This window comes from Protopterus annectens, chromosome 3.part0, assembly GCF_019279795.1.
Source record: "Protopterus annectens isolate FY-2018-M chromosome 3.part0, PAN1.0, whole genome shotgun sequence".
Taxonomy (NCBI): domain Eukaryota; kingdom Metazoa; phylum Chordata; order Ceratodontiformes; family Protopteridae; genus Protopterus; species Protopterus annectens.
Window position 1 is genome coordinate 755,305,785 of NC_056731.1, and position 23,709 is coordinate 755,329,493.

General features: G+C 39.6%; 1 protein-coding gene across 1 annotated transcript in view; it reads left to right on the top strand.

Annotated features, from left to right (window-relative positions):
• Positions 1–23,709, top strand: part of LOC122796926 (collagen alpha-6(VI) chain-like) — a 1,619,258-nt gene that overhangs the window by 1,478,250 nt on the left and 117,299 nt on the right. Inside the window, exon 38 of the mRNA XM_044065693.1 lies at positions 17,275–17,368. Within this exon, the coding sequence (XP_043921628.1) occupies positions 17,275–17,368 (94 nt within the window). The remainder of the gene's footprint in view (positions 1–17,274; positions 17,369–23,709) is intronic.

A 23,709-nucleotide genomic window follows, 5' to 3' on the forward strand; every position in this document is an offset into this window, starting at 1 on the left:
AGAGCCATGGACAAGGGTAAGGTGGTCCACACAGCCTATCTAGACCTTGCCAAGACCTTTGACACCATCCCCCACTCTGGAATCATAGATACACTTACTAAGATAGGCATTAATCCCTACATCACTCAATGGGTTGCTAACTGGCTTACTGATAGAACCCACACTGTAAAAGTAGCTGACTCCAAATCCAGCTCCAGACAAGTGACAAGTGGAGTACCTCAGGGTTCAGTCCTGGGACCAATCTTGTTTGGCATCTACTTCTCTGAAGTACAGGCCAACACAAAGGGACTCTGGATAACAAAGTTTGTAGATGACTGCAAACTGGGAGCCATTACTGAATCCCCAAATGATGTGGATACTCTACAAAAGGGCCTTACAGAAACAGATGCTTGGTGCCAGAGCCATGGGCTCAAGCTCAATGCCAAGAAATGTATAGTTATCCCCTTTGGTAAAAAATGTGTATCCATGAATTACCATATAGGTGGCAGTACACTAAACACCGAAAGTTTGTTAAGAGACTTAGGGACACAGGTGGACAGTGGTCTCACCTTCGATAACCACATCGCCACAACAGTCAGGAAATCCTTCTATGTGGCACACCTCATCACTAAGGGCTTTTCATCCACTAAAAAGGAGGTCATTGTCCCACTGTACTCATCCCTCATTAGACCCATTATAGAATACAATGCCCCGTTTGGTATGTACCTCTCAAGACATCTGCAACAACTGGAAAGGCCACAGAAATACCTCACTAAAAGAATCACAGGCCTAAAGTAGATGCCCTACGCTGACCGCCTTAAAAATCTCCAGCTATACTCCGTCGCATATCGTCTACTCAGAGGCGATCTTTGCTTAACATACAAGGCCATGTCAAACCCAGAGCTGGTGGACATGCTACACTTAAAGAAATCCCAATCCCTCAGAGCCACACGCTCCAGGGAGCTAAACCTTGTCATCACAATAAACAAAACATGCTGGAGGGATAGGTTCCTGACCCAGAGACTCCCCAGACTCTGGAATAGATTGCCCATACATGTCAAGCAGAGTGCCTCTTTGGTCCTCTTCAAAAGGAACCTTGACGATTGGATGGGAGAAAGGAAATTCACCCTGGGGAATCACGTCAGTCACCCTGCTAGACAGGGGTCCAGGGAAGTAAATAGTGTGGGAAGAAATAGCCAGGGAATTGTTATGGCTAGGCTTGTATAGGCCCTAGGGCTGATAGCCTAGTACCAACCTATGAACCTATGAACCTATGTCATTGTATAATACAGAAATAATTACCTGCCTAGTATTGAGGACAACAGAATCAAGATATCTGAAGATTCTAACAATAGCATTTCTGATAAAAAAAAAGTTCTATTAAAAAAAAAAATTGAATTCAAAAGTTATGATTGGGTACAGAATGGGAAATATCTGAATGGCTAATGCGAATTCCTAAGAAAACAGCCCTCACTTCTGATCGACTAAATTTTGCATCATAGTATAAAATTAGTTGCTAAATACAAAGCAAAGTATGACCCCTGGGCCTGATGAATATATATCAAAATTGTATCAAGCTTTTTCAAATGATCTAGCCTCTTGCATTATACAAATTATTCAATATATAACAATTTCAGGTTGGGAACTTTCAGATTCTATAATGCAAGCTGCTATAGTCTTAATATTTAAAAGCAATGAGTACAGGCTAAAACCGGTTCATTACAGACTAACTTATATACTTAATATAGAGCAACATGCAATAATTTAATATATCTGATGTCATTTTCATTCATTCCTAAACAAATGGGTTCAGATCCAACACTCAGATCTGACTTGTCCACTTTCTAAAGATTCTACAATCTGATTCTTGAGCTCCTCCCTTACCCATAATGCCTCTGATTACTGTTATTACCTCAGATCTCCTTTGCCGTTCTTCAAGATCGGATGTGATGGAGATTTCTCAAGCTCAGCTCTGGATTATTTTAATTAGTGAGTTGGTTCTTAAAACTAGATATTTTTCTAGGCCTTTTTCTTCCTTATAATCAATACTACCTCCTTTACCTTCTTTTCAGTCTTTCTTTTGTAAGGTAAGCCTTATTCTATAACTTTTAGTAGTTTCCTTCTACCTCCATTTAAGGTAATCTCTGTCTACCATAGCTGGTAGCTCTCTACTCTCTTTTTCCACCTCCTCTTGTTTAGGTAGTCTTTAACTACCATAGTTGGTAACCCTTCTTTAAAAAATATTTATTTTATAGATATATATATATATATATATATATATATATATATATATATCCCTTTTGTTTCTGTTTGTTGTTGGTTATTGTTCTGAGTTTTGTTTTTTTCCCAGCATGGCAGATAACCCCTCCGGATTTAAAAAGTGCATTTCCCATGGGCACAAGTTCCCAAGTTTTGATGCCCACAGGGAGTGCATGTACTGTCTGGGACTAACACATCTGGACACCTCCTACTCTATGTGTGCGACATTTAATGCCAGGATGATCAGTGATCGCAGGAACAAATTGAATCTAAGAGGACTGCTTCCAGCTTTGGGCTCTTCAACTGGTACATCTTCATCGGGGGCTCAAATCCCCTCTCTGAAGACTAAAGAGGCTAAAGATTATCAGAACCCCCCCCCATACAGATCTGAAACCTAAGGATCTGATCTCTACTGGTAAGATGTCTCCTCAGCTCTATTCTCTGAGATTTTCCCCAGTGCCAGAATCTCCTACTCTGTGGTCTCCTGTCCTTCAAGGGACCCTGAAAAAGTCTTCAAGGCCAAAATCCATTTCCTCTTCTATTAGGTCCTCCCAGAGTCTTTCTGAGTTGGAGGTGGATAGGATGATGAAGAAGTTCCTCAGAACACAGATTCAAATGGGGCTTCTGCTAGCTCCATCTCCCACTGGACCCATAAGCCTTAAATCTACTTTTCAACCTGTACATGCTCCTTCTCAGATCTGACTCACAGTTTTGGAGTCCCTGAATCCAAAATCCCTGAGATTTGAATTATCAGAGCCAGAGGTCCTAGCATCTTCGACTCAGATGACTTCCCTAACCTGATTGGCTCTGACCCAGTTGGGGCACAATGGCTGTTGGAACAGAAGTACTGACGCCGGATCCAAGGGGTCAACATCAACTCTGAAGTTTTCAGATCTTTGGCATTGGATAGCTTGGCTCTGACTCCCGCTTCAGATCCAAGGGTTTGGGAGCCACAGGAACTGTCTGATCCAAAAGTCTCGGCTCCAGAGGACTTGCACTAGGCAACTCCTGGATCCTTGGCTTTTAAAGAGGAGGAAAGGATACTGTCTCTGCCTAGATGGACTTCAATTCTCCCTTCTTTCAATTCTTGCCCCCAACCTCCTTTGGATCCAGTGTCTGAGTTCTGCCATTCTACACCTCAGGGACAGCCAGCCCAGATGAACTTCCAGGAGGGTTTCCACCAGGGAACTTCCCATCTCTACCAAGACTTCCCCAGAGCACACCACTGAGGAGGTCCCTTGGAAGAGGTCATGTAAGAGGAGGCACCTGGATTCCCCACAGGAATCCCTCACAGAAGACACTGATTTTGATGAAGGGGAAGGGTCCCCTAGATCTCCACCTGAGGATGTCTCGTTTAGAGACATCTTGGATATCCTTCACCAAAAAGGTGGTTGGTCTACCCTGCCCCCTTACTAGGAGGAATTAGTGTTCTTGGAAGCCTTTGGGTCTGGACCATCTACATCTTAGGTTACCTCTCCTGCAGATGACCATACTCCACAGAGCTAATCCCTAGGCACCCAGATAATATTCTTAATGCGTCATCAGACTACACTGGATGAAGGGTGTTTTGGTAGATGCCATGGTCATTGCAGCAGCTACAAAGAAGGAGTTGACTGGGCAGAACTCCTCTGTTCATCCCCCTAACAGGGTGTCCAGGGCATTGGACAAGTTTGGGAAGTGAGTCTATGCATCAGGGACATTCACTTTATGGTCTCTGAACTATTTGGTGCATTTCACAAGGTTATAGAGGGACTCAATCAAGGAACTTTCTAGCTCTCCCCCAGGGTCCATGTCTTTACAGGAACAGAAGGCTTTTTCCTCATGACTGGCCACCCTGCAATCCATTACTAATGTGTCCATGAAGTTGGTCTCCCACACAGTGGAAGGTTCCTCACAGGCAGCTGATTCAGGCATTGAAATTTGAAGACATGCCTGAATGTAGTTGTGTGACTTTGTTGAGCCCTTTATGGCATCGTTCATCAATGCTACCTTTGATGGATCATCCTTATTTGGACCCACAATTAAAGAGACACTCTTTAACAGTGAGAAGGATGGAAAGACTCTGTCTGCCACGAGAATCCATTTTTCTACCCCACAGGGGACGTTCTCTTGGAATCAGCATGGGGATAAGAAAGTGTGGTTCAGAAAATCCCAAAGACCTCTTCAAGACTCATGTGGAGATTTTTCCACCAGAGGCAGAGAGGGAAATAACCATAATGGGAGATGTCACCCTCATGGCACAGGGGGCCTGCAGAATCAAGTTTCTTGAGATTCTTTCTCGGGCAGACCTTTTCAGGCTTACTGAAAGGTTAACTAACTGTCTCTCTCCAGAGGCATTTGGGGGTGTATGTCCTCATACCCAAAGCCTGGACAGCCTTCAGACATCATTCTTTGGTGCAAAGGCTCATATCCAGAGGACACTTCATTCCTCTTTCCCCAAGCATCTCCACAGATGAGAATAAATCTTCCCGATGTTCCACCCAATCAGAGGGAGAAAGTGCCATCCAGAAGTTCCCCCAGACTAAGCAGGATCTGGAATTTCCTCTTAACTTTTTTCTTGAGCCAAAGAAAACCTGGGACCGGAGACCTAGTTTGGATCTCAGTTATTTGAATCAAGTTGTAAAGAATTTCAAGTTTTGGATGGTCTCGGTTCAGCCAGTTCTGCCTTTCCATTAGGAGGATGACTAGATGTGCTCTCTACATCTTCAGATCACATGCTATCATATAAAAATGAACAGATGCTCCCAAAGACATCTATACTTCCAGCTAGGAGCCTGTCTTTATCAGTTCATAGCCCTGCCCTTTGGCTTCACCATGGCCCCCAGGGTGTTCACCAAATACATGGCAGTGGTAGCAGCTCATCTATGACTGTGTGGATTCACAGTGTTTCCATATTTTGTCAATGACTAGCTCCAAACTGCACTGACCAAGTATCTTCTGGAAGAGGCTAGAGATTGTGACAGATATGGTAAAGTCCAAACCTCAACCACTTCAAGCCTTGGAGTTTATAGAGGCTCATCTAGATACAGTCATTTGCCTAGATTTTCTGCCTTGAAACAGAGTTCTTACTCTGACATCGTATGTCAATCAAGTTCTGTCTCATCCCTGTCCCCAGCAAGTTTAATTATCAAAATGCTAGGATCAGTGACTGTTGCAGTAACCTTCCTACCTGGAGCTTGCCTTCATGTAAGATTCCCTCAAGGCTGTCTAGCAGTGCCATGGTCTTATCATCAAAAAATCCCTAAACATCTAATACAATTGTCTCTGGTTTGCAGAAAATCTCTACTGTAGTGGATACACTCCAGAGACATTTATCAAAGCTGCCCATTTGTCCTTTTTTCCCTGATGGCCAAGTTGACCATGGATGCCTCCCAGTTAGGGTGGGGGGGCCTTACTTGGGATGGACAGTTCGTAGTACATGGTCCCAAGAAGAGGTCAGTTTGCTTTCAAATGCTCTAGAGATGAGAGCGGCGCTTTTAGCATTGCAAGCCCTTCAGTGTTTTCTCCCACTAGGACTGTTGATATTCAGATGGATAAGATTTCAGTAGTCTAGTACATAAACAAATGAGGGAATCAGTTCTTACCCCTTATGCCGAGAAACAATGACAGCTTGGCAATGGGTGATCTTCTCAAACCGCTTTCTTGTAACAGCACACATGCTGAAGAAATCCAACATATTAACAGACAAGCATGGTAGGGCCATTCTGATTCCTTGAGAGTGGTCTTTCAATAATTCAGTGGCAAAGATGGCCTTCCATAAATGAGGTCAACAGTGCTGTGGTCTATTCACCTCTTTCCTTGACAATAATGCAGCTGACTCTTTGCCCTGGTTTCACCTCAGGGACAGTCACCAAGAGATGGTCTAGTCCACATTAGCCCTCAGGTCTCCCTTATGCTTATCCTCTCCTACCCATAATACCCAAAACTCATCAGAAGGCCAGATGGATGAAAAGCCAAGTAATCCTCATTGCCCCCTTCTGGCTTTGTAAGATATGATTCCCTTTTTCTGTGATCTCACCTAGTACGTGGACACCTTGGACATGGAGTCCCACATTGGATCTTCTGTCACATCTGGCAGAGATGACTCATCCGGACATAGCAGGCCTTAAATGGGCCAGTTGGCTTCTCCCTTTACTTTGATGGCTGGATATTCCATGCTTCCCTCTCAGGTTCATCATACCCTTTCTTGGTCCCACAATCCTTCATCCAGAAATATTTACAAGAGCAAATAGAAAATAATTTCTTTAAGGATGCATTGAACAGACTTAATTCCTTTTTCTGGTCCGATCCTAGCCATCTTTTCATACTCTTGCCTCTATTGTTAAAACCCAGGCAAGCTGCTCTACCATTAGGGTGCTGTTAACAGCTGTCCCTGACTACCACATTGGGGATAAGACCTTCCTGTTAGCTTCAACTAACTTGTGCAAGGCCTTTCTAAAAGATAGGTTTTTAATTAGTTTTCCATTTCGAGATGTCACTCCACCTCAGAATCTCACTTTAGTATTACACTCTTTAGTTCATCTGCTGTTTGAGCCCTCAGCTAAAATAGACATTGAGTTTTTTATCTTGGAAAACTGTCCTTTAATGGTAATTTCTTCATTTGGATAAATTTCAGAACTGTTAACATTCTCTGTGAAACCACCATATCAAATTTTTCACAAGGACAGGGTTGCCCTACACATTAATCTTTCCTGAGTACCTAAACGTGGCCTCTGAATCAAACATCAGTCGAGGCATTAACTTACCAGTTTTCTTCCCACATTGTTGAATATAAGGAAAATATACACTTTATTTTTAGTTGTATATAAACAACCTTGTTTTTTCCTACATAGGACCAAGGAGTTTACAAAAACATGTCAATGTATGTTTTTCTTTCTAACACCAAGATGGGGAAACTATCAATATTACTCTAGAAAGTGCATAACAAATTGTGTCTTCCATGTTTTTTACTGGGAAAAAACCTAATCCTACCAAAATAACCAAAAGGAATATTCAATCAGGTTGATGGTTGCATCAGCTGCTTTTTGGGCTAGAGCTACCATTAATGACATCTGTGCAGCTGCCACTTGGCCGAATGCTCATACCTTTGTCTCTCATTGCAAATGTGATATTGTTTCCAGGAATACAGCATCATTCGGTTCTGTGGTGCTCCGGAAAATCCTTTCATGAGGGCCAATTAAGGTATTTGTAGCTGGGGATTCTGCCCTATTTGTTGAAGAAGGAATGAAAATTACATCATCAGATAAAAAAGTTATGTACTTACCATAGCATTCCATCTGTTTTGTCCATTTTCAATCTTCCTCACCTGCATCCCACCTTTCCCCTATCCATGCCTTTTGGACTGACCTAATAGCATTCATATGTTGAACCACTGTTCCTGTTTGAGCTCCTGATCTTTCAGCTATCACCATTATGTCTTAGCTATTTGAGTTATTTTTTTTCTGGGATATGGTATATTAGCAGCAAACTCAGTCTGAGGTAATACAAAGCCTCCATTTTTTTAAGATCACTTCATTCAAGAAACCCCAACCTTTTACACCTATCCAAATTCTCCAATACCCCCTATTAAACTCTAAAACAGGATTTCTTGTTAACATAATGTATTCATGTTCATCCCTCAGAAAATTCAAAATCATCTGCACCTATTTACTCTTACTAAGAATCACCCAGTTACTCCTTTATCAGCTTGTCTGAATACATATGTTTGCATCAACTTCCTAATGCTTGAAACTGGAATATGTTTAAAATTATAGAAAGGGAATTGCATTTTTTTTGTATCTCTCAGCAATTTACTTTGTTTATGCTGTAATACCCCATCTCCACTTTATCTGACTTGGTTTTTAAGCCCATCAGCTCTTCTTTAGAAAATGACGCATGCTAATCAGCTGAAAGTTGTCCTTGTAAATCAACAATTTCTTGCTTGAGTTTATCATACAGCCTTAAATTTCTTCTTATCAACACATGAAGCCAACCATTGTACACTGCAAAGATACTTGCTTCCATTCCTCAAATAAATATATTTTACCCTCAGCAAAGTTAGTGCCAGGCAACCAGTTTACCCTGAAACCTCTTTGTGTAATATTTAAAACTTAAATGCTTCTCCAAAAACTTGGTATCATAATATAAAAATACCTCTTTGCTCATCCATCTATCCAACGATTTACATTCACCCAGTACATCACTGTTAACTTCCACAGACAACCAAGGACTGTTGACTACATGTTTTTGCTCCCATTCATGAAACATGCTGGGAAACACTAACTACTCCTGTGTGATTGGTGTTTGAAGTATCTCTGGAGTAGTGACATCACATGTGTGTGTGTCGTGAGACACACAGATGTGCCCCACACCAGGCTAGACAAGGAGAAAGTCACAGTAAGTTGCTTGTCAGGTACTAGAATCTGCCATTCCACACACGCACTCAAGTCTCTTAACAACAGGTACTGTTATGATTCTGTCATAGTCCATGTTGGTGTGAATGACTTGAGACGTACCTCTATGGACTATATGAAGAGAGCCATGATTGAGCTCGCTGAATATGTGTCCCAGGCAGGTATATCCATAGCCTTAAGCAGCATCCTACCATCATCTAGAATGATGCCTCAATACAAACAGAAAATGCTTGACTTTAACAATTGGCTTAGTTTCTGGTGTCATTTCAAGGGGATCCAATACCTGGCAGCCTGGGAATACATGATTGATAGACCACAATACTTTGCCAAAGATGATCTTCATCTATCTCCCCTGGGCTTCATGCTTCTGGCAAAGGCTCTTGCCTCCTCCATAGTGCCTTTTTTAGGCAAAGTCATGAGCACAAAATTACCAACGTGAAAAATTTCTTCTAAATGAAATTTAAGGGTCATGCTGCTAAACACTAGGAGTCTTAGCATGAAACTGCATTCATTGCAAGCATTCCTTGCCCTGGAGGATGCTGACATTTGTGCAGTCACTGAAACCTGATTCAAAGCTGTGGAGAGCACCCCAGACTTACCAGGTTACTCATCCTGCCATACTTTCAGACCCCAAATGGAGGGCTACAAAGCCAAAGGAGTTGGAGTTTCAATATTAATCAAAGACATACACACCTCCAGGCTGGTCACATAGTATGATGCACAGGAGACACTCCAAGTCCAGTTAACTGTTGACAAAACACCTATTCAAATCACAGCTAGCTACAGACCCCCAACCCTGACTCAGGTGTCCTACACCACCTATCTGGACTTACTTGAATCCATCAAGATTCAGCCCTCTATCCTGATCATGGGTGACTTTAATTACCCAATCAAAGAGTGGAAGACCTGTTCTAGTCCAAAGATACCTTGACTTTGTCAATACCAATGCATTATGTCAACTGATTGACATCCCTATGAGATGTGAAAATATCCTGGACCTGGTCCTAACCAAAATGAATAGCCACTGTAGCACCCCTACAGTATCATCCTCCTTCATAAGATCTGACCATAATGTGATCACTTTTAAAGACACCATCTCCCCTGACCCCCCCCCCCCCCCCCCGTCAGGGTCAAACAAAAAAAAACTTTTGCAAAGATGATACAGTCTCCTCAGAGCAGGTATAAACAGCTTCAACCCTTCAGTTGGAACTAACATTAATGTCCAACCTACACCAAAAGCTATATGAACCCCTACATAGCTGTATGGAATCAGGAATGCCTGACAGGACCAAATCATCTTCCTCAAGGAAGAGTAAACCTATCTGGTGAACAGCAACATTAAAGAAACTCTATAATAATGGGAAAAGAATTGCTGTACAGGACCAAGAAGGAGCAAATGCCAAGTTGGAAGCAATCTCTCCTTTGTCTGAGCAAGCAAATTAGGTCACTGGTGAAATCCTCTAAGCCTAACTTCAAGTCCAAATTGGCCACATCCACTAAGGACAATCACAAGGTCTTCTTCACATACATCCACAATCTCAAAGGTAACACCCAAATTTGCTCTGAACTGGTGGTCAATAACATCACATACACAAATGCCATAGCTATAGCCAACCTGCTGGCAGTCAGGTTCAGTGAAAACTTCACCCCCCCCCCTGCCCTCATCAGTAAACCAGGACACCCCCAGCACCTGCCACCCACCCCTCATCACCAGGGAGTAGGTCTTCAATGCCCTTTCAAAGACAAAAAAATGCAGTCTCCATGGAACCCAATAACATCCCTGGCTGTATCCTACATGAACTCAGGCATGAGCTGTCAGCTCCATTAGGCACCCAATTCAACCAAAGCCTGAGCTTCATCCCAGCTGAATGCAGGACAGCCACTATTATCCCTCTACAAAAAGGTGGATCATGCACTGACCCAGGCAATTAAGGCCCATCAGCCTAACTAGCCTGATCTGCAAGGTCATGGAATGCATTATCATGGACCTTATAAACAAGGACATTGGGAAACCTCCAAAAGCTTGACCCCACATAGTTTGGTTTTGTCAAAGGGAGATCATGCCTTTTAAATGTGGTTGACTTCTTCAAAACAGTCACTAAAGCCATGGACAAGGGGAAGTCTCTGCACACCACCTACCTTGACCTAGCCAAAACCTGCGACACTATTCCCCACTCAGGCATAATAAAGAAACTCTCCCAACTCAGGCCATATGTTACCAGATGGGTAGCTAACTGGATCACTGATAGTACCCACTCAGTCAAAATAGGGGAAGCCACCTCTAGTTGTAGACCAGTAACAAGCAGTGTACCCCCAGGATTGTCCTTAGGGCCTCTACTGTTTGGGATATACTTTTCTGAGGTGCAAGCCAAAAACAGTGGTCTGTGGCTGACCAAGTTTTCAGATGACTGCAAGCTTGGCGCTGTCTTAAATTCCCCTAGTGATGTGAACATCCTCCAAGAGGGCCTTACCCAAACTAATGACTGATGTCAGAAGCATGGCCTCAAACTGAATGCCAAGAAATACCTCATTATCCCATTTGGGGAAAATGGCATCCACACTAATTATCACATTATTAACAATGTACTAAGCACACAGTCAGTCATGAGGAACTTGGACACCCAGGTTGATAGCAATCTGACTTTTGACCACCATGTTGCCTCCGTTGTATGGAAGGCTTTCTACATGGCCCACCTCATAAATAAGAGTATTTCATCCAGGAACAAGGAGGTCATAACATCCCTGTACCCCTCCCTTATCAGACCCATTATCTAGTACAATGCCCCCTCCGGAATGTACCTTGCCAAGCACATGCAGCAGCTGGAGAGACTACAGAGGTTCCTGACCAGGAAAATCCAGGGTCTCAAACACCTATCCTATACAGATAGGCTAAAAGCCCTGTCCTTCTAATCAGTCTCATGCAGACTGCTCAGAGGTGATCTGAGTCTGGCATACAAGGCCATCTCAGGCCCAGCCTTGATTGAGTTGCTGCATATCCATAAGTCAAACTCCACTCGTGCAATTTGCACGCAAAGCCTCAACCTGGTCTGTGACATTGATAGAACTTGCTGGCGGGATAGATTTGTGTCCCAAAGACTCCCCCATCTGTGGAATAGACTCCCTGTCCATGTCAAGCAAAGTACCTCTCTAGCCCTCTTTACGAGGAACCTGGATGACTGGATGGGCAACAGAAAATACACCCCTGAGATCCTACCTGTGTCTCTTCTGGGCAGGGGAAACAGGTGCTTACTTTGTGGAAACATGGGTGAAATTCTTGGCTGGGCTTATAAGGGCTTCCAGGCCAACAGCCTAGTATCATCCTATGAATCAATGAAGCAGGATCTTCTGCCACAGTAATCAAAAACAAAAGAAATATGAACAATAAAAAAAAGGATATTTATAAACGAAGTTGTGTGTTATTTACTCTGTGTAAAAATATAGATTGTAGTCTATTTCTATTTGTTATTCAGTATAGAATTTATATGATTTTTGATTAAAATATGTGAAAAAAGTATTTGATTATATTACTTAATTGATTGGTTTTCCATGTATAAAATAGCATGAGTTGATGTGAAGTCAGATCCTGTGAAGGCAAAAAGCCAAGGTACCAGACTGAGTTAATAAAAATCACTTGTTCTTGGCAAGCAGCTGTTGGATATTCTTTTTTGAATTGTATTGCATGTTCAAAATATGTTCTGTTTAAAAATGAATTAGTCTAAATCAAACAAAGACCATTCTACATAGCAGTTTAATATCAAACTGAGACAATAATTGCAAATATAGATTAGTCTACATTGTTAAGAGTCCTTTGTTAACACATTGACTCTGACTTATAAATATTATAATCTTGCTGACAGCAAATTAAACAAATATGCATGTAAATATTCTTCTTTGCCTGGTTCACCTTAATTATTTCTATACCTGCAAAACTAGTATTCATTTCAAGTGTACCAATAATGAATTTATATAGAAACCTAATATAATAGAGAGTTCAAGTTAAGAGCATGAGAACGTCCCAGGGAAGGAATTCAACTTAGTAACCTGGAACTGGATTTAATGTGCCCAACTGACTAAAGCTGTGAAATTTAGATGTTCATAACTCCCACTGCCTCTGTGGCATTTTGGGTTATCTGCCATGGTAACCCAGTGCTAGCCAGCTTTTAAAGCTCATAATCCCCTCCCGCTCTCTTCCTGAAACAGTTGATTGGCTGGCCACATCCTGAGAAGGAAGCCTAAAGCTCTCACAGGAAGTAAATGTTCAGTCTTCTTCTGTCATCCAAAGAAGAAAGTTTGTTGGCTTGTTACAGGATCCAGGGCAGATTTTTTCTGACTTACTGACAAGGTAAGCCCAATCTAAGGACTCCTTCCTCTTATTTTATTATTAGGTGTATTTTTCTCTTTCTATTTCATGTAAATAAAAATATATATATATATATATATATATATATATATATATATATATATATATATTTTTTTTTTTTTTTAATATTTTATTTCATTCAGTGTTTACAGTATATGTGGAATATAACAAAAGTGGACACAACCATTGCAAAAAACGAAACATGTAAAGAATAAGTAACATGGTATGCAGTAAACCAAAAGCGATTTAATATATAAAAGCACAATAAAACTAAATAAAAACAAAAAAGAGAAGTACTTTCATACCAAAACTAGGTACTTCATCAGACCTACTAAACCAACATACCAAAATCAATGCTTAAGATCATGTGACTTCAACAAGGGTTTAATTGGTATAAACAGTAATTCATGTGTGTATTTTTGCTTGTTACAAGGTTTATTTGGATTTTGTCATTGACAAATGCTTGTTTTTGCTGTTTATGAGGAAACTAAGTATTTGTCTCAGATGTGCAGTGTGTATGCTTGCTGTTAGATGCTAAGAGCTGTCTTGTGCAGTTAGAATTATTCTGCTTTAGTTTCATCATTTGACAGGAAAATATTGCAGAACTTGGATTTTTTAGCATTTATACAATATTTGCTGTATGTATATGACTTTGCTTTATGTGTTTTTAACATTGGATTTTGATTTTACTGCACATGAAGTTATTTCAATGTAATATGGAAATTTAACTCTCTCTCTCTTGATAAGAAAATATAGTTTAAATTGCTGTTAAGCCTTATTTTATGGCAGTTTAACATGGTTAAAGTGTATGGAGCTAATTTTTAACACTGGTTTAGAACATTGGTTGCTTTGGTGTTTGAACTTCGTGTATTGAAAATTCTTTAACTTCTGTCAGTTGCAAAAGAATTCTGAACAAATGTCATACTTTTTTGTGATAATAGAACAGTTTGGAAGAGTTTAGTCATGTGGGGACATATTTATTATTAGAAATTTTAACTGCTTATTGTGATACATTTTCTGATACTGTCAGTTTATTATTCTGGCTGGTGTTCTCTCCCCTAGTATGATGGAAACCCATTCTAGATTTGTCTTTTTGAAACACCTTTGTAAAAGTTCCAACATTTAAAATTCTCACTTTACAGTTAGTCATACTGTTGCTTCCAGACTACTGTTTCATGGTGACTATAGATTGTAAGGACCCTTATCATCATATTCCTTTTGCTCTCAATTTCAATAAATTTTTGAAATTTTCTCTACCTGGCTTACATTATCAATTTTCTACTTTTCTCTTTGGGCTATCTACATCGCCTTGAGTATTTACAAAGTATCTGGCCCCAGTGGTTGATATTGTAGAATCCTAGGCATCCACATTTCCTTATTTAGATGACTTGCTGATTTGTGCAGATTCAGTATCCAGGTGCTTATAGCCCTTAGTCAAGGTTGCATCCTTCCTTTCCCACCTTCAATAGTCCTTTCCCCATGACCTCTCAACAAATTGCTTTCTTGAGTTGTTGGATAGACATGATATAAAGGATGTTCTTCCTGGCAGAAGACAAAGTTCTGATTTAACAAGGCATTTTCTTGGATTTCTCTCTTCTAGATGTGGCCTCAGCAAGAGAGTTTCTCAAAATTATAGACCTCATGGCATGAACAATCATCATTAAGCATGAGAAAATTATTGGCGTACTTCTCAACCTCAGTACAAAAAATCTGGGCAAACCCTAACAAAATGGGGGGGACAAAGGACCAAAAATAGGGACAGATTTTAAATATTGCTCTTATAAACTTAGAGAGTTGCTAAAATAACAGGATGTGTTATAACGTTCATTTTTCTGAAGGATGTTGAAGTTTTAAACACAAATGTATATCATTATTTACTGACTTCAATCCTGAGATCATCACATTGATTTTCCAGTCAATCACAAATTTTACAAGGAACAGACCAAAAATATGAGCAAAAATCTGGACATTCTGCAAAAATCTAGACAGTTGAGAGGTATGCTTATTGGTATGTGAAGCACTATTGGATCCAGAACCTTCATCCCTTGGATTTCTGGGCATTAGTGTTGGGATTTGTGAAAGAGGAACAGCAGCGGTGGAGAGATCATGTCTCTGAGTCCAGGACTCGCTTACTGTCTTCATACCCACTCCAGTCTGCCTAGATGGATACTTATTTTGTGGTTGTGCAGGGAGCAGTGTCCATGGGAATTTTTATGCAAGGCTTGTGGGGTCCTCAGGATATATGAAAGCACATAAACATAAAAGAGATGTTGGGACTAATTCATGCCTTAAAATTGTCACCACTTAGGGCCCCGGATGCTCTTCTAGTGGTCTACCATGATGTGGTACCTGAAGAAACAAGGGGGTTATACTGTTTTTGCCAGTTGGCAGTGCTGGTCTGGGAGCTAGCTCTACAGCATTCTCTGACCCTTCAGGCCTCATATATTCTATCAGAGCAAAACACTGTGGTAGACTAACCAGATGCTGTACCGGGGTTTATATGACTCTATCAGGTTTCAGGAACTTGAAATTTTTATGGTCAAGATCATATGATAGAGTTTCCAAAAACTTGAAATAAAAGAAAAAAAAATCTATGTTTTTGCAGGGGGCAAGACCCCCTGCACCTGCCATGTGGGGAGCTGTGCCAGTCACACCCACTACAAATTATATATACCACTCCAAGACTGTACTTCAATGGGGAAAAGGGTAAATTCCCCAATCCCCATTGTACCACAATCTACATAGAACTGCTTCAAAGGGAAATGTACCCTTTTTCCCACTGTAGTGCGATTTTAGATTTGGTATATATTGTTTGCAGGGAGTTGGGGGGTACAGCCAGTGCATGGATCCCCTTTCATCTCTTTTTGTGGTCAAACAGTTTATGAAAGGAGTGTTGCACATAAGACCCCCTCAAAAGCAAATTCTCATCCCTGGGATCTCAACTTTATTCTTGAAAATTGACCTTACCTCCTTTTGAACCTGCCTTTCAGGCTGAGTACAGTTCATTAATTGGAAAACTATTTTACTCATTGCTCTGACATCTGCTAGCTAAGTGTCTAAACTGCAAAATCTCATGGTGGGCCAACCTTATCTGATTTTTCACAAAAACAGGATTGTGTTATGCATTAATCCATCATTCATGCAGAATGTTGTTTCTGAATTTACCTTAAATCAAGCCATCAACCTCCCAGAGTTCTGCCCTGATCCAAAAAACAAGGGAGAAAAGATTCTACATACCTCAGATGCGCACATGAGTTCAGGTACTACCTTGGCAGAACAAAGCCCATTAGGAATACTGAACAGCTGTTTGCCTCCTATATAGGGGCTAAGAAAAGTCAACCTGCCTTCAAGCAAACTATTGCATGATGGTTGTCATCTTTTATTGTTTTCTGCTACTCACACCATGGTAAATATCTTCCAGACAAGGTTAAGACTAACTTAACTAAAGCCTTATCTTTTTCAAAGGCATATTGGAAAGGGATAGGCTTTAGGGGTCTATATTAGAACATCGACAAAGCCGTTAATCAAACGGCTTTATACTTGAAAATGCCAGTAATAGAAGTGTTTCATGAGATCACAGTACAGTGAAGAATGGAAAATTTGCCCCTTCCTCACTGTAGTGCAATCTCGGTGCAGCCCCCCACAAAAGTGGGTTCTTTTACTGGCATTTTCGATTATAAAGATGTTCGTTTGTTGATGTTCTAATATAGACCCGGATCTAGAAGCATTCTACAAGCAGCAACCTGGTCCTCTGTTCATATGTTCACAAACGACTACAAACTGAACTCATTTTCATGGTCCAAAGTAGGCCTTGCTAGGACCATTCTCCAGGGGTTCCTGGATCCTTATCTTTCCACCTCCCAGGAAGGGTAAACTGTGGGAATCTACACACATGCTACTGAGGCAGTGGGAATGGTGAACATGATACAGTTGCATAAGTCCTTCTTAACTGTAACAGTACATGTTGAAATTTCTCACTGCCTCAAGTGGCAGAACCAACCTACCATCCTCCAGGTTGTGCTTAGCTGAGGTGGATTTCAACTTTAGTTTACCTTGTTAGTGTTTTATGTGGCACAGCTTTTAGATGCTACATGCATATTACTATTATGATAAATTATTATTCAAAAATATAAACAAAACAATTAACAAGTGCTGGATATTGCAAATGATCAGGCATTGATGTTTATTGAGAAATCAAGATGAAATTATTACATGACTGTCTTAATAGTTTCTACCAGTGTACTAAATAGCATAGTCATTGACGTTGTGTTTATTATTTATCAGCTTGATGATACACGCAAATTTCGAGTGTTTGACTTGACAACACAAGATGAGAAAAACGTCCTGCTTGAAATACGCAAATGTACCATTTGCTTTGGTAAGAAAAGAAAGTTACAGTTTGTGTAATTTAGTTAGTTACACCTGTCACATGAAATTTAAAAAACAATATTTATTTTTTTTTGCACAATATTTATTTTTTGCATGTTAATAATTTTAAGGTTCATCAGTAAATAATGTGAAATAATTATGGAGTCATATTTTGCAATACCCACATTATATCTAGACAATAATTATTTCTCTTTCTATTGCATTTAACATTTAATATAGTGGGTAAGCAGTGTTATATGATGTGGTACATGTTTCTATATAAACTAGTGAAGAAGAGGGGAAACAGTCAAGCTATGTAATATAGGCCTGATGGTTAAAGAATAATTTTCATCAGGTCTGTAGTACTTGACAGAACACTCATCTGGCTGAATCACAAAGCATTCATACCTCTCAACTGTCCAGATTTTCATAGACTGCCTAAATTTTTGCCTTATATTTTTGGTTTGTTCCTCATAAAAGTTGGTGTTTTCAGGCAAATAATTGAGAAATGAAGTTACCTAACAATAATATACAAAGTTTCAAACTTTTTTTTTTTTTCAAAATTCCTTCAGAATTGCATGGTAATGCAAACTCTGTTATTCTAGCAACTTTCTGAGGGCAACATTTAACACTATTCCTTGATTTTAAACCATTGTACCCCCCATTATTTTCAGCTTTGCCCAGATTTCTTGTATTTAGATGTTGAAAGGTATGAAAACATTGAACCCAAATGGCTGAAAGCCCATTTGACTGAAAACTCATTTGAATCACAGCTAGAAGAAAACATCATACAGAAGAAAGTACCTAAAGTTGTTTTTGAATGGAGATAAGCCCCATCTAACCCTTACTTAAAATTGCTATCTCCATGACCATGCAACTAAAAAGATATGAGAAAAGATAACATACAGGAATCACTGTTGGCACACAAACCACATCAGCAACAATTATCTGTAGGTAACACCAACTCCCATCCTCAGAGTGAGCCGGATAGAAATAGTCACACCACATACTATTTTTACTTCTTAGTACACCAATGTATGTAACTAAACCACATTATATGAAATGAGATTTCAGCTAAATGACCATTTTATTAAATGTGTTTTCATTGATTTTTTTTACTGATCTATAATTCAACCAAATCTGCGTTAAAAAACATGTAACCTAGTATGAATCACTCCAGGCAGCGGATATCTCACACAAACACTCAAAAACACAGACACACACACACACACACACACACACACACACACACACACACACACACACACACACACACACACACACTTACAATAAGCATTCAAACACACATTCTCACTAAGCATGCACACTCTTGCTGTTCCCACAACACATACGTCTGGAACTGCAGTTTGAGCATGACAAGGTCATTACAATCCCATCTGCCCAGATTCTAACTTTGGAATGCATACGTGCACATAGCCAAACTGACATATAAACTTGCACATTTTTGTACTTGCAAAGATGTCAATGAATTGTTGTAGTGTGTAAGATCCCTTACAGAGACGTACACTGTTACGTGCACTGGCCTAATTTAAATGGGCTATGCCTCACACTACCACATTTATATCTGGCTTTGGAAAGCCTTGCTGCTGAGTAACACTGCTATACTGAGCAGTATGACATCTATGGATCAGGGTACCCTTGTATAGCTTTACATAGTAAGTGACCTGTCTATGAATTCCAGATACATTCAGCCTACATTATAGGCTACAACACAGCATAAGTTAACAAAACAAATTCAATTAAAGGCAACTGAAATTCTATTTGTAGCCTTTGCAGAAATGTCATTTTCATCTGCCACATCCTTCGATATTGGTCCCTCCCCTTTTTATAGATAAATTAGCAATTTAGCTTTGTTGTGAACTATAACTCTATCCAGGACAGTTCTATATTTTATGTCTGCAAATAGTGTTAATTCTATTGAGTAACTCACATGCAGTTCTGTAATAATTTTAAATAAATCTGAAATTATCCATGTATTAAAAATCTGATCAGTACTGAGAAGTTCATCCCATTCAATTCACTTCCTACTTTATACAGGATTAATATTGATCTTGACTGATGGTCCAGGTTATACTTCAGTGACTGTGGCCTCTGTAAGTCCAAATAAATGGTTATCCTAGGTTTCCTAACTTATTTCACTCTATCAATAATACACTTATCAGACCAGATGATAAGATTTTCAGACTAATCAGTAAGCTTACTTGTAACTTTTGTAATTATTTAGTCATATTCATTTATATTTTTCTTTGATCCATAATGAGTGATAATGCTTAGAACTTCATTTCCAAATATAAAATAAATCTCCAGACATGAAAGGGATCCCATCATCTTCATTATTAATTTCATAAGAGATGCTCCAATAATAATGAGATTGACTGATCTAACTATAGCACTAGACAATCTTAATATTACAATTTTGGATACAATCAAATCAGCCAAGAACAAGGATGAATTCCAGTACTGGGAGAAATACAAAACTAAGAACAGCAGAAACCACCAAATGTCAGCCACCAAAACAATTGTAGAAATTGTTTAATAGAAAAACAATAAAAGCATCCACAGTTAAGTGCTTTTGTCTTTGTGTTACCAAGACGTCGTCAGAACTCTTTGTTTTGGTGGCTGACAAGTAATGTTTTTTGCTGTTCTTATTTGTGGATACAGTGTTGACTTTCATTTGTTTAATGCTCTTAGTAAAAAAAAAAATGCTCTTGATCTTTAGCCCTTCTTGGGCCATCAGCCAATCCCCTTATCAGCCCTATAGCCACATTCATTCCTTTGCGGGGAGAGATAACAAGCTTTTCAAATTAATCAATACATGTACTTATTATTTCATTTAGCAACTGAAAACAACTATTTTTGTTAAATTTACTGCATTTTGTTGAGTTGAAGTTAGCCTAGTAGCCTAGTGTTTGGAAGCAATTTGGAACATAGTTATAGCAGTTATTTTATGAGAGAAGGCACATTATTGCTAATCAGGGCTTTTGATCGCCACAGGCTTTCCTATAATTTGAATTCTGACTGGGTACTTGTTGTTTTTGTGATTGATATATATTTCTCTCTTTTTGTGACATTCTATTCAACTGGAATTTGCACAGCTCCACTGCAAGTGACCCTGACCAAGTGAGAACTTTTCGTAGGTAAATATTTGAAATATCAGGACCTGCTAGAGGGAGTCCTGAAACATGGACATTCAATGGCTGAAAAAACAGACTTACACATACTAAGTCCAAGAGGCCATTTCTCAAAACATTCCCTTTTCTCCAGCGTATGGTGATCTCATAGTTTGTTTGTTTGTGTCTTTCGTCTTTTCCCAGTTAGGGGTCGCCACAGCGGAACTCCATTCTGCTAATGATTGGCAGTAGATTTTTACATGCTGGCTTGCCGGGCCTAAAGCACAACCTTCAACGAAGGAATGCCCATTCACGCATGTCGCCACACAGAAGATGCTCTAACTAAGAATCGAACGGGCAACGTCTAACTGTGAGGCAGCAACGCTACTGCAGCACTACCATCTCATAGTTAGTATATATAATTTGGGGGTGTGAGGGGCTTGCCCCCTGCAGAAAAGAATTTTAAAGTAGATGAGCAATGTTTGAGATTTGCTCATATCCTACATTTTTGATCTTTTTTTTCTGTCCGTTGTCACTCAGCATTTTGATTGCCAACATTTCAACAGGGAGCAAGGAGACCTTTTCTTAATTTCCCTATTCCAAATGGCCTATCAAATTGTTTTGTTTCTGCTGTTGGCCAGTGTGCTTGCTTGAGCTCAGCATTTTAAAGTTGCTGTGAGATGAGCATGTTTGTGCAGGACTGCATCAAGCTGAGCAGCAGTGTGCTGCTAGTTCTCTTTTATTACTGTTGCTGTACCCGCTTTGGTGCTCTGTACTTTTACTGTCATCAGTTTAGTCTTGCTTGTTGCTTAATCTGCTTGTACACTTGTTATTTATTTACTGCTGCCACTGCCATGAGTATCGTGGCCTCATGCAGTTATTATCCTGTTTGCTTAAACTTCTTGTTTGCTTGTCACTGTATGTTATCATTACCTTCTAAACTTAAGATCCTTGCAGCTAGTGACTAATATTTTAACTAGATATTGGTGCACTTATCCTTATAAAACCTATACACACTAGGCCAAAATACATTACCAATACTCTTGTATCACTTCTAATGCTAGCCTCATAACAAGCCACTGCCAAAGGTTCACAGACAATGAATTACTTGATATACCTGATACAGTTTGTGACAAGTGTAAGTATCTAGACAACACAGAGGCCACCATCTTACCAAAAAAGAGCACCGCATGCTATTACCCACACCTGTGCATAAACATACCAAACCAACATTTGCTGCTGAGGTTGCCACAAGGTAACTTTTCAAGCATCCTAGAGTGAGGAAGATAAAGCCACAGCAAAAATCTAAAGTCACAGTACTACTGTGATTACCCTTACTCATAGTAAACAGTCATCAGACTGTAAATTGTAAACCATCTGCTACCACCAAACCCATGAGTATAAGTAAAAATGTCCTAGTAATTGGTGTCTCCATTGTCAAGCACACTGACTCCATGCTTACAAGGCTGGAGAAGAACAGGGTGACTGTTAGTTGTCTGTCAGGTATCATGATGTAATGTTAGAACCAAACAAACACTGAAAAACTCTCAAAAACCACAAAAGATGCCAGACGTCCGTAAAACGAACCGTTTATTGAAACTAGTAAACCACAGTCTAGCTTTCTTCTACGCTTTATTCCTTGAGTTTTGTGCCTTAGTTTTACATTTCTTTGATTTTTTAATTTTTTAACTATTTGATATGACTGAATGGGAGACTCAAGTATTATATTAGTATTTTATTAGAATTTAATAATTATGTATAGTATTCATGTACTGATTTGAAATAAGGATTATATTCCTTTAATATTTTTAATTAATTCATCAGCTGATGGATTACGTATAGTATTTAAACAGTACTATTTGATTTTATGGCATCTGATGAAGTTTGTGTATGACTTGAACGAAAAGTGCTTTGCAAAGCGTTTCAGTTTACTAGTTTCAATAAACGGTTCATTTTACGGACGTCTGGCATCTTTTGTGGATCATGATGTAATGTTACAAGGATTCTTTAGTTCCACACATCAGGCAAATATGAATATTACCTTCTAGTGGTCTATAGGGGCATAAATGCAATGTTAGTGGTGCAACAGATAGCACACTAGCCTGTGGTGCAAATGTCTGTGGGTTCTATTCCCACACCATGTAGATGTATTGATGGCAGTACATCGTAGCATAAGGAGGGTGCTGCACTCCTGAGTGTGTTGTCCTTTGGATGTAACATTAAACTAGGTTCTCATCTGTTTGAACTGGTGACATATCATTCTAGTGGGTCAAGTATGTCCTAGCTTGAGGAGAGATGATAGACAGATCAGCTTGCTTTACAGAGGACAACCCTGTACCTGTATTCCCATGGCTTCTGCTTACTGGCAAAGGCCTGTGCCACTCATATACTGTTTTGTTTTGTTTTTAGGTAGAGTCCAACTACTGGACATTCCAAGATAGCAGATGAAGTTTCAACAAATTCCAAATTAAACTAAATAAGCTTGCTCTTCTCAATGCCCGAAGACTTAATAACAAATTGCCTAATTTTGAGGTCCTTATGCAACTTAAACAAATGGAAGTCTATCTTGTAACTAAGACTTAGTTTCATTGCAAACCCAGCAGTCCCTCCTTACCTTGGTTTAGCACTTACCATGATTTCAGACCTGAGAAAATTTGTTCAAGCATTTCTTCATTTGTGAGAAATCATATCACCTATAGCCAGATTGCTCAAGACCCTCAAACAGTACTCATTAAAGTGCAAAGTACTCTAAGCAAAACAAATGATCAATAAGCTGCCTGTTACAGGGTGCCCTGTATGGTCTCAGATGAATAAGAAATTCACAAATGTACTTTTTGAAATACCCATAATGAAAATACCTTCTTGGTGGGTGATTTATAAATGAAAAACTGATTAACTGGTAAACCTATACCTCAAAAGATGGATATGCAGAAAAATTCCTGGACTTAATAAATGATAATTCCTCTAGAACAATTAGTTAACTAATCTACTGGGGGTGTAAACTATTTTAGACTTTGTCTTTACCTATATAGCCCCCTCGTGCCATGCCTTTCGTATCTCCATTCCTGGTTAAATCCAATAATAAACTAGTGATCTTCTCCCTTAAAGTCTCAAGCACCCCAGTGAACAAATCTGAATTTAAGAACTTCAGAAAAACAAACCTACTCAAACTCTATGATGAGATCTCAGAATGTATTTGTAGTATTATCAGATCTCAAAC